This window comes from Oratosquilla oratoria, chromosome 17 (genome assembly GCF_046742065.1).
Source record: "Oratosquilla oratoria isolate Oo_2021 chromosome 17, ASM4674206v1, whole genome shotgun sequence".
Classification (NCBI taxonomy): domain Eukaryota; kingdom Metazoa; phylum Arthropoda; class Malacostraca; order Stomatopoda; family Squillidae; genus Oratosquilla; species Oratosquilla oratoria.
This window is the reverse complement of record NC_134793.1, coordinates 3,919,730-3,933,029: the sequence shown is the minus strand read 5'-3', so window position 1 is coordinate 3,933,029 and position 13,300 is coordinate 3,919,730. Positions and strand designations below refer to the sequence as shown.

General features: G+C 39.5%; 1 protein-coding gene across 3 annotated transcripts in view; it reads right to left on the bottom strand.

Moving 5' to 3' along the window:
* Positions 1 to 2,939: 2,939 nt before the first annotated feature.
* Positions 2,940 to 13,300, bottom strand: part of LOC143034341 (uncharacterized) — an 18,615-nt gene continuing 8,254 nt past the window's right edge. For all 3 annotated transcript variants that reach the window (XM_076200275.1, XM_076200276.1, XM_076200277.1), the window contains exons 4-11: positions 12,808 to 13,029; positions 9,097 to 9,262; positions 8,132 to 8,217; positions 7,147 to 7,332; positions 6,710 to 6,878; positions 5,556 to 5,623; positions 3,674 to 3,825; positions 2,940 to 3,562 (exon numbers count right to left, since the gene is read on the bottom strand). In XM_076200275.1, coding sequence (XP_076056390.1) covers positions 3,425 to 3,562; positions 3,674 to 3,825; positions 5,556 to 5,623; positions 6,710 to 6,878; positions 7,147 to 7,332; positions 8,132 to 8,217; positions 9,097 to 9,262; positions 12,808 to 13,029 — 1,187 coding nt within the window. In that variant the 3' untranslated portion in view covers positions 2,940 to 3,424. The remainder of the gene's footprint in view (positions 3,563 to 3,673; positions 3,826 to 5,555; positions 5,624 to 6,709; positions 6,879 to 7,146; positions 7,333 to 8,131; positions 8,218 to 9,096; positions 9,263 to 12,807; positions 13,030 to 13,300) is intronic.

Sequence of the window (13,300 nt, the reverse complement as noted above, 5' to 3'; positions counted from 1 at the left end):
CTACCTATCTATATGTATACCCAAGAAACTTTCCCCCTTATAAGGTAGCTAGCCAGCCAAGGCACACACCCACTCTCTTCCAGTGTTTCCTTTTCATCTTAGTTCCAATGCCCATATTAGAATCAATGTAACAAGACAGTATATCCACAGCTGGGCCACTTCACTTACACGGGGAGAAATCCATTCTGGTTGCTTTAAAATATCATCCACACACAATATTTCTCCACTCCACTCACACCTATTCACTGCCCTCTCCCTTCCCTACTCAACAGACATTCACCTCTTGCTCAAAGTCCCTTTCAACCCATCTATCCAATTCGTCCTCGGTCGTCCTTGGTTGTCCCTTCAAGTTCCACCAATGCGTTCTACTCTTTTTACTAATCTTTCTTCACTCATTCTTTCTATGCCTGCTACTAGTAGTAGTAATAGTAGACGACACAAGTAGTAGTAGATGTGCTGTACACGATATCAGTGGGTATCTTCAGAAATAAAACTCACCATAACCTTGGATCAAATAGTGGACTTGTGGTCCCCAACTCACTCTCGGGTGAGTTTTCTATAGATACCAGTGTTTTGCTGTCTATGAGTGGATATGTGCTTATACGTGATGTTTTTTTATATCAAGGTGTGGGGTTAGGAGAGAAAAAATATATACAATTCTTACATGTCTTAACGTAAAATAGATTTTAGGAGATTTTATTCAATTAGAACATTGTACATGATTCCCTCATACTATATGCCACGTAGATTATACAAATGACTAGTTTTTATACAATAACGAACGACGTATATACAAGAAAATCAAATAATACCTTGGTTATTGTTCTTTCTGTTCACACTGAAATTTATTTTTGATAATGTATTCTAGGTTTATAATATGACAATAATTTTTACACGGACAAATGACAACATGAAGGAATGTACCTGATTATATCACTGAAACACAGTTTTAGTTATCTATGAAGAAGCAAAAAAGGTATGTTTTCGAAAGACTAGACAGAATCGATAGGAAAGACAATAGACAATTCTAGAATATTTCTAGAACTGTAAGCCTACCTTAGAAGGGAAAGGATTTTGGCTATACCGCACTTAAAGTATGGGTCTTAAACTAGACAGAATCAATAGGGAAGACCGTAGACAATCCGAGGATATATTTCTAGAACGGTAAGTATATTTTAGAAATGGAAAGGATTTTGGCTGAATCTCACTTCAATTATGTGTCTAAACGTAGAACTATTCAGAACATATACTTAGAACTATAAAAGTTTCCTCTTTGTATACATCTTAAATCCATTTCAGTATATGAAACTATTCTCAATAATTGAAGATTTAATCATTCAGTGCGATCAAGTCCTTACGTTGTCCTGAGCGCAGGATCATATCCTTCTTTAAAGTACATTTATCTCAGGACACTCGCTGGTCGCTGTTATTAGAGCGTCGCTTTGTGCGGTGGAGGTCTGGGTGACAGGAGTTCGGACTCTGCCACCAGCAAGTTGGACCAAGGGTATGGTTAATTGAATTCCACGCTACAAAATCCTCTGTCCTAGCCTCCTGATAGTGGGAGTTCGCGATGTTAAACCGAATTGTAATCACTCATTTACTTTGTCACTGTCGTGCTGAACTACGTAGCCCTTGAGTATGTCTGCCAGACCCGCGTTTCTCAACCAAGGTTCCCCGGAACCCTAATGTTCCGCGAGAGCAAGTGATATAATCTAATTCACTTTTGATTTTTTATTTAATTTCATATACGTAATATAATTAAACACGCACGATATATTCTTGGATATTATAATAATGTAATATAGACATCGTCCTATTTAACCTATTATTACAATGAAAATAAAATGAGAAAGGTATGATATATGCGTTTTGTTGCGCAGTGGTTCCTTGAGAAATGCAATTTATTTTACAGGTTACGCAAGGGTAAAAAGGTTGAGAAATGCTGTGCTAGACCATTATGTACATATTACGAATACAACAATAACTCGTGATAAAAATGTATTGCTGTAGCAGTGTGCAGATTTGTGACTCCCCAAAAGAATCCTATCTGGTCCCTTGTGCAACTTATGACACCTTGTTCATTAATGCTTACACACAAATCTAATCTATGCGTCTTGCAAAGAGTAGAGTAAATTTCCTACATGTTGAAATACCGAAGTGTTGTACTGTACTGATCAGGTCGAATTTTGGTAATTATGTTTTCGTGCATACGCATGTGTATATTTATGTGTATGTGTATGTGTATTTATATGTGTATGCTTATGTATATGTATGTGCATGTGTATGCTCATGTATCTGTATGTGTGTATATATATAGATGTGTGTATGTATGTGTGTGTGTGTGTGTGTGTGTGTGTGTGTGTGTGTGTGTGTGTGTGTGTGTGTGTGTGTGTGTGTGTGTGTGTGTGTGTGTGTGTGTGTGTGTGCACACGCTGCACAAACGTCTTTGAAGTCGCTACAAATATTCAAACAATCATTGATTTCATAGCTCCTTTCAAAATCTAGGAATAAGAAGTACAGGGCAATGCTTGCTTGACTGCTTGCACGAGTAAAGATTCTATCAGGAGAAAGTAAACTAACGAAAGGATGTTTATAGTGATCGACTTAATATAACATTGTGGCAACAGTGACGACTTAAAGTGCTCTGCTAGGGGTTTGAAGAGCTCATATTCTTGTGATGAAACGGGGAAAATAGATGTCCAAAGAACGACATCCAACGATGTTGTCATACTTAGACTATAGGATACAGGGAGCATGCACACACACACACACACACACACACACACACACACACACACACACACACACACACACACACACACACACACACACACACACACACACACACACACACACACACACACACACACACACACACACACACACACACACACACACACACACCACACACACACACCACACACACACACACACACACACACACACACACACATACACACACACACACAAACACACACACACACACACACACACACACACACACACACACACACACACACACACACACACACACACACACACACACACACACACAAACACACACGAAGAACACACACATACATACACACACGAAGAACACACACACTCACACACACATACACTCACACACAAACACACACACACACACACACACACACACACACACACACACACACACACACACACACACACACACACACACACACACACACACACACACACATTCACAGAAAGAGAGAGAGAGAGAGAGAGAGAGAGAGAGAGAGAGAGAGAGAGAGGGAGAGGGAGAGAGGGAGAGAGGGAGAGAGGGAGAGAGAGAAAGAGGGAGAGAGATACAAAGATCAATTGATTAACACAGGTGAGGAGTTGTTATGTGCTGGACGTGAGCATTGTAGACAAGGCATCAAAGAGCACTAAGATTATCCTAACTGATGTAAGCGTCATTAATATCACAGTCGCTGCAGGCCCTCTCGCAAAAGTCCTCCGCATCACCTATGTCACTGGCTTCCTGGCACGCTTTTGCAGCTTCGCAACCTAAGTTCTGAGCGAACTCAGGCTTCACCTGTAAAAGAAGCAGAGGTGGGGGATGGAAAATTACATGGAAATTTAGATGCCGGAATTGTTGTGCAGATGTCGTAACCGCCATGGTATTGCATATTGACTTGCACCTCACCTGAGGTCCGGACCTGACGCCGTCCTCATCGACGCAAAATGCTCGCTCGGTCGTTATTGGTCGAAGGTTGTAGACGCCGCTGTCGTTACCATCACATTCTAAGTCCGTTTTTCGGTTATTCTCCTCCAGCAAGGCCAAGTCTCGGGTACATCCAGAGGAAAAAAAAAAAAAAAAAAAAAAAAACAGAGAGAGGAGTGGTTCCCAAACTTTTCTGGCTTGAGGCACCCATGCCAAGCCTTTCAGAAGTCCCCGGCACCCCTAATTAGAAAATCTAAATTCTAGTTTGTCAGTGTTTCGTTGATTCAACATCAGTGTAACAAAATTTTGTCACTTGATAATATGAAAATGCTCATCTTTACACTGATGCTGCTTTAATGAACAAAAATGGGTGACAGAGTCGGTAATACGAAAATTATTTTTGCCCTGAATTTTTGCGGCACTCTTGTGCCGCGGCACACCGGTTGGGAATCACTGGTCTAGAGGTTATATGAGGCGTCAAGAATGAGAGGAGTATTCCCGTCATTATTACACGTTTCGAGTTAAGCATGGATCGTAAAAGGCGTAAGCCTCCTCTGTATGTCCGTGCTTCAAACCAGTAAAAATGGTGTGGATGCCCCTCTGTTTCTGGACGCTTGATATTTGGTGGACATTATACGTGTTTCTGGGACTAGTGCCATACTGTTTTATTCGGATGAGGAATAGGCTTTGTCTTAAGAAAACTCTTCATGAATCAAACTCTTGTCTAGGCCGCGATTGTGCAGTAAACCTTTGTCTCCTATCTCGTCATAATCTAATGTGTCGCGTCAAATCAGGGCTTACTATTCCGGAGTCACTAGTAGTAATCAAAAGAAAGTGACTTCATAGGAAAAAGAAGAAGAAGAAGAAGAAGAAGAAGAAGAAGAAGAAGAAGAAGAAGAAGAAGAAGAAGAAGAAAAAGAAGAAGAAGCCTTGGGCTAGAGGAAAATTTGATAAAATCTCTTGATACTAGGCAGAATGAAAAATACACTCCCATCCCCCACGTCGATGGGAGTTGAGAAACTCCTGGTATGGCAAAGCCCTGTCAGTTTCTACAAGCCGCTGGGTTTTAAGGCCGACCATGGGATATCGGGAACATAAGAACATAAGAATGAAGGAGACTGCAAGAGACCATAAGGCCTACACTAGGCATCTCCGTATCCATCACCACCTGTCATCCCCACCCATAGAGTTGTCTAATCGTTTCTTAAAACAACTGATAGTTTCAGCGCTTACTACATGGTTACTAACTTTATTCCATTCGTCGACCACCCTATTAGTAAACTAATTCTTTCCTATTTCCTTTTTAAATCTAAATTTGTCCAGTTTATAACCATTACTGTGAGTCCTGCCCTGTTGTTTTAATATAATGACCTTGTTTGTATCACCCTTGTTAAAACCTTTGATCCACTTGAACAGCTATATTTGATCACCCCGCACTCTGCGTCTTTCCAGAGAGTGTAAGTTAAGGTGCCTAAGCCTCTCTTTGTAAGGCAAATTTCTGAGTCCATGTATCATTTTGGTCATTCTTCTCAACACGGAAAGCCCGCAACGGGTCCTGGGAGTCGAACTCACAACAAATTGTTCCAGACGGTATCCACTGGGCTACCGCGCGGTACTACCCAGAAGAAAATACCTAAGTATGTCAAAAATTGCCCAACAGTCCGAATCAGATCAGCGATGGTGGCTACAGGTCGCTTCTGAATACTCATATTTCTACCCTTGATACTCACTCTTTTAAGGAACATTGTTTGAACGATTGTATTGAATTATTGATAAGTTATTTGAAAAAAAGAAAAGAAAAAATGTTGTCCAGAGGTAAGAAGATGAGATCTTAGTCTAAACATCTTTGTGAATTGACACTTACTGCATCCACGTTCGTCTGCTACCGATCCTGGGTACCTGACCCCGTACTTGTCCACACAGTAATATTTACTGTAAGAAAATCAATATTAGATTAATCCATACGTGACAGCTATCATTTAGCTCCCATTGGGTGACCTTATCCAGCCTTTAAACTAAAACAGGGCAAGAAAGATACAGATGATAACTTAAGAGTTTGATTAATTCAGACAAATGAACAACAGCTAAGTGTGGGAGTGATGCTTTGGTAAGTTATCATTAGATGTAATATTTCCTGTAAGAAAATCAATATTAGATTAATCCATACGTGACAGCTATCATTTAGCTCCCATTGGGTGACCTTATCCAGCCTTTAAACTAAAACAGGGCAAGAAAGATACAGATGATAACTCAAGAGTTTGATTAATTCAGACAAATGAACAACAGCTAAGTGTGGGAGTGATGCTTTGGTAAGTTATCATTAGATGTAATATTTCCTGTAAGAAAATCAATATTAGATTAATCCATACGTGACAGTTATCATTTAGCTCCCATTGGGTGACCTTATCCAGCCTATAAACTAAACCAGGGCAAGAAAGATACAGATGATAACTTAAGAGTTTGATTAATTCAGACAAATGAACAACAGCTAAGTGTGGGAGTGATGCTTTGGTAAGTTATCATTAGATGTAATATTTCCTGTAAGAAAATCAATATTAGATTAATCCATACGTGACAGCTATCATTTAGCTCCCATTGGGTGACCTTATCCAGCCTATAAACTAAACCAGGGCAATAAAGATACAGATGATAACTTAAGAGTTTGATTAATTCAGACAAATGAACAACAGCTAAGTGTGGGAGTGATGCTTTGGTAAGTTATCATTAGTAGATGATAATTAGTTGTTTCGTGACGTGGTGATGATGAGAGAATTTGAATTAACAAACAATTGGGCAAAATTAGAATATGGCAGTGTACGAAGCCACAAGACAGTGTACGAAGCCACAAGACATATTTCCCCGATGATAATGGTTTTGTGTGTTTTTTCGGTCACATATGAAGGCGTTGGAATTAGAAATTTTGATCTGGTAAAACGCCGAACGATTTTCTTCAACTGGAGGATATATCCCAGATTATAGCCTTTTTAGATGAAGTTGTACTTTGTGGCTAGGACGTACTTGCTTGTATCTTTTATCAATCCATTGTAGGACCCGTCTGGGTCGCATTTGAAGTTTGGCGTGGTTCCAGATACGCCGTGCTCAGCCATGTACTCCAGGGATTCTTCATGGGCCACGTACTTGCTCTCACAACGTCTGAGGTACTGTTCTCCTATCACCGTCTTGTTGTCTGCATAAGAACAAACATAGTCTTTACTTTAGAATCAGTGCAATGAAATGATAAGGAAAACCATAGTGTATTCGGATGGTAAAGAAAGCTTTTGTATGTTGTCGAAAGATAAAGGAAAAATGCTTATTAAAAAAATCAGACATGTGAATCTTGTCGGACTTGCATTAATCATAAAGGAGACTGAGTGGTTACTTTAGACGATAGGGTACACCATTATTCATATGAAATTTTGATCAATCTTAGCTACCAACTGAAAAAAAAAACTCACAGCAAGATAGAAATGTAATCATCTTTTCAGGCATAACCAATCCATAAGGTTTTCCGTCGAGAGGGTCCACGCAAGCACAGAGACCTTTTTGACACTGCAGCTCTTCGTAGTTCCCGTTTTCTTTGCAATGCAAAGTGATAATATTCTCTCCACTGCGCTCGAGCTCCCAACGTCGACGTGAACACGCTGTTGAGGGTGCATAAGAGAGAGTTACATGAGATTCGTGAAAGCTAATCGGTTTAAATTTTGACCTCAACAAGAGCAAGGCGTCGTCCAATCACCTGTGCTTTCAGATGAAGACTCCATTGGTGGGGAGAACCTCTTGAGTCAAGTGCCTATGAAAGGTTCTGAATGTAGTGAAGTTGAATTACAAGAACAAGAACAAGAATAGCAACAGCAATAACAACAGCAACAACTACAGCAACAACAAAAACAACAACAATACAGATAATGGCAGTAGCATCAGCAACACAAATTAAAGCAGCAGCAACAACAACAACAACAACAACAACAACAACAACAACAACAACAACAACAACAACAACAACAACAACAACAACAACAACAACAACAACAACAACAACAACAAAAATGGTATATCATGAAAACGACAGAAAATGACAAGGACATTGATCATGAAAACATCAAATATCATCAATACAAAACTATCCTGAAACAAAAATGAGCACCAAAGATGTAATCTTGCCTCATTCTCTGTGTTCGTTGCAATGTATGCATTATACCTAGCCTTGTGTTTACATTATGTATATGTTTTGGATTCATAGAACTTCCTGTATCTTGACCTTGATAATAACTTTGATATGTACGCGTTACATATATGAGGCAGCACAATAGCCCATCCCCTCTCACCCCTCCAGAAGAAGAAGAAAAAAAAAAAAATCAGAAGTTGAAAAATGGAGATAATTTGTTCAGACGGGGAGAGGGAAGTAGACAAAGAGAAAAAGTAGCAAGCGAATATACCCACCACAGTTCATTTCCTTGTGAAGTTCCTTCTGCCACTCGAAAGCGCTCCCGTAAATCGTTTTCCCATTTGGATCGACGCACACACACCTGGAGTCGAGGGGCATAAGAAAGATTCTGTAACCTCTCATATGCTTCCAAATTCTACTTAACAACCAGTCAGTCTACTCTTGCTTCTTCTTTACCATCACTGCCCTCACCTCTTCATCTTACCATTTGCTACCTCTCCTATTCTCTTCTATCCTTCTCATTTTTTTTAAACTAAGACTATTTCCAACATACTTTTCATAAAGCGAGAAAATACTGGTCACCTCTCTGGTGACATAGGAACAGATACACATTAATATAACACCGCATTTGTTTCCAGACATTTAAGAATCTCACTGGGGAACAGACTCAAGAACAGAAACTTATATGTTTAGGTGACGAGTCTACGCCGAAGCTTGGACGTTTGGGCCAGGTAACAGTCACCGCTGGGAATCGGAGAGGAATACAGAAATCGAACCCACGACTCAGAGAATGCGAGACCAGTACGTTTTTCGCTTACGCTACCAACGTATATCATATGGTTATTTTGGCATGAAAATAATATTTGACTGTAGCCTAGGTGTACTTAAAAAAATCCATAACAGTTAAAAGACAGTTCATCCCTGTATATATAGCTCGTGTATTAACAGACACAGGCCACCTGAAAAAAAAAGAGATTCAAAGAAAAAGAAAGAAGTAAAGAAATAAAAAAGAGAAAAAAAAGGAAGAAAGAAACCGAAGGAAAAAAAAAAAGAAGAAAAAGAAAAGAAATACAGAAGGGAAATGAAGGAGGAAAGAAAAAAGTCAAATTAATAAGGAACTAAAAAAAAAAAAAGCGAAGGGAAAGAAAAGAAAGAAGGAAAATGAAAAATAAACAAATGAATAAATAAAATGAATAAGGAATTAAAAAAAAAAAAAAAAAAAGAAGAGAAAGAGACGTACCTCTTGGACTCACCCAGTGGTCCTTTGCACTGTTTGGGCGCGTACGTTCCGTCAGTCGAGCACTCTGGCAACCAAAGGTAATCATCCCGTTCTTTTGAGTAATGGGGGGAATTGACGAAGTCGTCATGTGTCTGTCGGACCTTCTCGCAGGCTGAAATATCCGGACCTGGAGCGAACAGTAAATGCAGTCATCATGGAGTAAAGAGATCTACACGATGGAATGAATGAACACAGATCATGAAGCTTCTTGAATTTTATCATTAAGAAGAAATCAATAGTGGTATCAAGTGTACTGGTCAAATGAGTGCCTGTTTTAACCATAGATGGTTTAATTGCCTGAAAAGTTTGGGCCTCTGGTTCAACGCGGCAACTAGATATATAGAGGCCAGGCGTAATGAAAAGTAGGAAAGGTTAGAAGCTGAGGTATCGTTTGTGCTTCCTTTTAAGCGTTAAACACGTTCTAGGGAAGAAGGCGATGCACTGCCCAGATCCCAACGGGACTGAAGGAAGAATATATCATTATTTATTTAGGGAGATATTTACATGTAACAAGTAATGAGGCATTTGCTGGCAAGAACCAAGGGTAGCAATAACGTGTGCTGTATTCTCTTCAGTGCCTGCGGGCGGCGAGCAGGGATGTGTCCTCAAAGAGTCACGAGAATTTACGTTGTGTAAAGGTCAAGGGTCAAGGACCATAGGTCAAAGAAGTAACGCAGTGAGTCTATAGTGTAGTGGCGCTTGATCACAGTATACTACAGTGGCAAACCTATAAAAGTGGTGTGATGCAATGGAAAGAATCTGAGGCTATATACTAAAACTTTTGAAAAAGCCTTTAATACCATCCCACACGAAAGACAATTTGCTAAATACTGTTCACATTCAATAAGAAGTAGCCTATTAAGTCGGATCAGTATTTGGTTGAACAATCACAAACAGCAAGTTGTCCTAAATGGTATAACTTCTAGCTGGAAAAATTATACGAGTGGAGTTCAACAGGGTTCTGTTCTTGAGCTACTGTCTCCAAACTTGTTGACGATACAAAGCTCTTTGAAATACCAAATAATCACTCAAATCAACTAGATGTTCAAGAATATTTAGTTAAACTACAGCAATGATCTAAAAAATAGCTAATGAAATTTGGCCTAGGTAAAAGTAACACCAAGTACGACTACAAGTTATTTGGAAAAACGTTAAAAAAAATGAATAGTGAAAAGGATCTTGGTGTAATTATCAGTAACGATCTCAGATCATCTCTGCGGTGTATTTCTGCCTCAGAGAAAGTAAATGAAATAATAAGACTGATTGCACAATCTTTTGATTTCAAAAGTCTAATTATCATGAAGCAACTTTATAGATCATGTGTCCGTATGGTCACCGAATCTCATTAAAGACATTGACAAAATGGAAATGTTATAGCGGCGAGCCACAGAAATGACTTCAAATATCAGAAACAAAACCGCCTAAAACATATTAATCGATTTTTACTGAAACAGCGTAGACTCAGGGGTGTCTTGAAACTGGTTTTCAAGATTTTAAAGGGAATTGACGACATAAAAAAAAAATGACGAAGTTTTTACAGTGAATACAAATCAGACGAGAAATAACGGTTTTGAGCTATTTGGACATATATTCAACTTGGAAGTGGGTAGAAACAACTTCGCCAGCCGCCTAGTCATCGAATGAAACAAATTTCCTGCAGAAGCAGTGCAATGAGGTACGGTTCGAATATTCAAGATTTATTCAAACAAGTAAGCAATATGCTAATATCTGCAAGTTGCTGATGCTGTTTTCATTCCATAGAATGTCTGGCCGAGCAGTCTAGTCTCCCTAAGGAACGCCATGGCTGAAACGGGGTTTTCTTGCAAATACTTTGTAGAGTGTATGTCGTGTTGTTGGCGTGCGTGATTGTGCACAATGCAGCTTTCCATAGTATATTATAGAGTATGGGGTGAAGTTTTGCATCCTGGACAGTTATCTGCAATGCGATCATCTAACCTCTTCTGGTAGCTTAGAAGGGCTGGATGGTGGCCGCATCGCAGTTTGGCCAGATAGACTGTCCATGAGGGGGAGAGAGGATTCAAAGAGATGGATATCAGTGGGTCTGGCATGCAGCAATGTGTTGTCTTTCAGTTTGTTGATGGAGTAATGAGTGATACGATTATGGATATCTTTCCAGAGGCTGGTGTGTAGTGGTTGTGGAGGAAAAGAAGAGAGAGTGTGATATAAGTATTTAGGTGTTGTTTGATGTTTCTTAGCGTGTGTGAGTATTCTGATATGTAGTGTAATGGGTGTGCTGTGTTTGTGGTGGCTGCGGCAAGTGTTTGTATGCTTCTCATGTCAAGGTGATTCTTGACTTTGAGGACTTGTTTCATGGTGTAGATGGTCTGTGGGTGTTGTGTTTATGAAGCATGTAATTGTTTCTAGGAATTTGTCCTGTATGGTCTGAAGGGTGTTGAGGTGTATCTCAGTGACATTAGGGGGCCATGTGGGGCTCGCATAATTCACCACTGAGCATATGCATTCTTTGTCTATCATAGTATTAATTCTTTGTTTTGTCCAAATGTTTTACCTGTAATTGATTTCAGTACGTTAAATCTAGGTGTGCATTTAGTCCTTATGTTTGTGATGTGTTGTTTGAATAACATGGATGTATCGTATGTTACGTCAAAAATCTTAGTTGTATGTGTGTGTGTGGTATGAGTGTTGTTGATATAGAGACATAGTTTATATTTGTGTTGTGTTTTCCAGTTGGTGAGAAGTGTGGGTATAGATTTGGTTGCGGCTATTTTGAGTCTATTTGTAGTAAACCAGATGTTGAGTGTGTTTAGGTATGGTTGTAGTATTTCTGTACCTTTGTCTACATTACGGTGTGTGCATGTAATTGTTATGTCGTCTGCGTAGGAAGAGTTTTGTATTTCTAAGTCGTCGGGTGTGGGTATATTGTGCATATATAGATTAAAGAAAGTGAGGGATAGAACTGAGCCCTGTGGTACTCCGTTCTTAACGTTTCTGGTTTACGATAATTGGCCATTTATATAATATTTGACACATAGGTGTTTCTACCTGCTAGATAATTGGCTAGACATATTTTGTTATTATTGTGCATGTTTATGTTATATATTTTGTTTGTAGGGTTGTGACGGGGGATGGCATTAAAAGCTTTACTAATGTCTATTGTTATGAGAAGTGTTCTGTGATGGAGCCTTAATGAATTGATGTCACCTAAAACCCTTTGTGTGAGGTTTGTTAGAAGATCGTTTGTGGAGTGCAGCGGTCTAAAACCGTGTTGTGATTCAGCAAGAGGGTATGTGGTGTGATGAGTTGTAGTATGTGGCGTTTTATGACTTTGGAAGGGGCGCAGAGAAGTGTGATTAGGCTGTGTGAGGTTGGAATTGTTGGGTCTGCGAATAGTTTGGTTTGCTTGTTAGTTCATTTCTTCGTTTAACTATCTATTCTTAGCATTCGACCTGATTATAGCACCAAAGGTCTCCTGTCGGTATGGTCTCCGCTTGCAAGCCTTTTTCATCACTTGTAATAGGTGTTGTAATAGGTTGGAAGTTGTATAGATATTTTGTTGTATGGTTTTGAAGTGGATAAACCAATATGACAGAAGTGTTAGTTGTGTATTCAACGTATTGACAGAAATGCAGCTAGAGACAATGTTGGTTCAAAGTGTGGTTCTGGAGTGCGACAGACATTTATCTTGCTCACCTGGTTCGCAATGTGTCCGGCTGCCTATAGTCGAACAGCAGAGGCCGTAGTCACAACGATTGGACGCGAGGGAGTTTTTCGTTCTCTGGTTTCGTTGGATCACGGCCTTGATATCGACTTCCCTTGTGCAATCGGCAGAATTCTGGTGATCAAGGTCACAGAAGCCACCATAATCAGCGTATCTTGGATCAATCCCGCCGCAGCAATTCCATTCTTTTTCAGCTGAACAGAAACCAAGAGAAATAATGTAGATTTACTCTTCTATTTGCGACTGTAAACATCGCTACATGTGTAGGTTGTAAAGGTATAATCACACTGGGCTATTTTTCCTCCAACGTTCAAATAATCAGCGTTACCGCCTACCTCCAGCTCTTTTTCCGCCGGAAAATCACTTTAACAAACTATTTTGTTTTCTCAATAATTTTACATAGAATGTCATTTGATATGCTGGAGGAAAATCATTTGCCTTCAGCATATCAGATTCCTTCCCAAA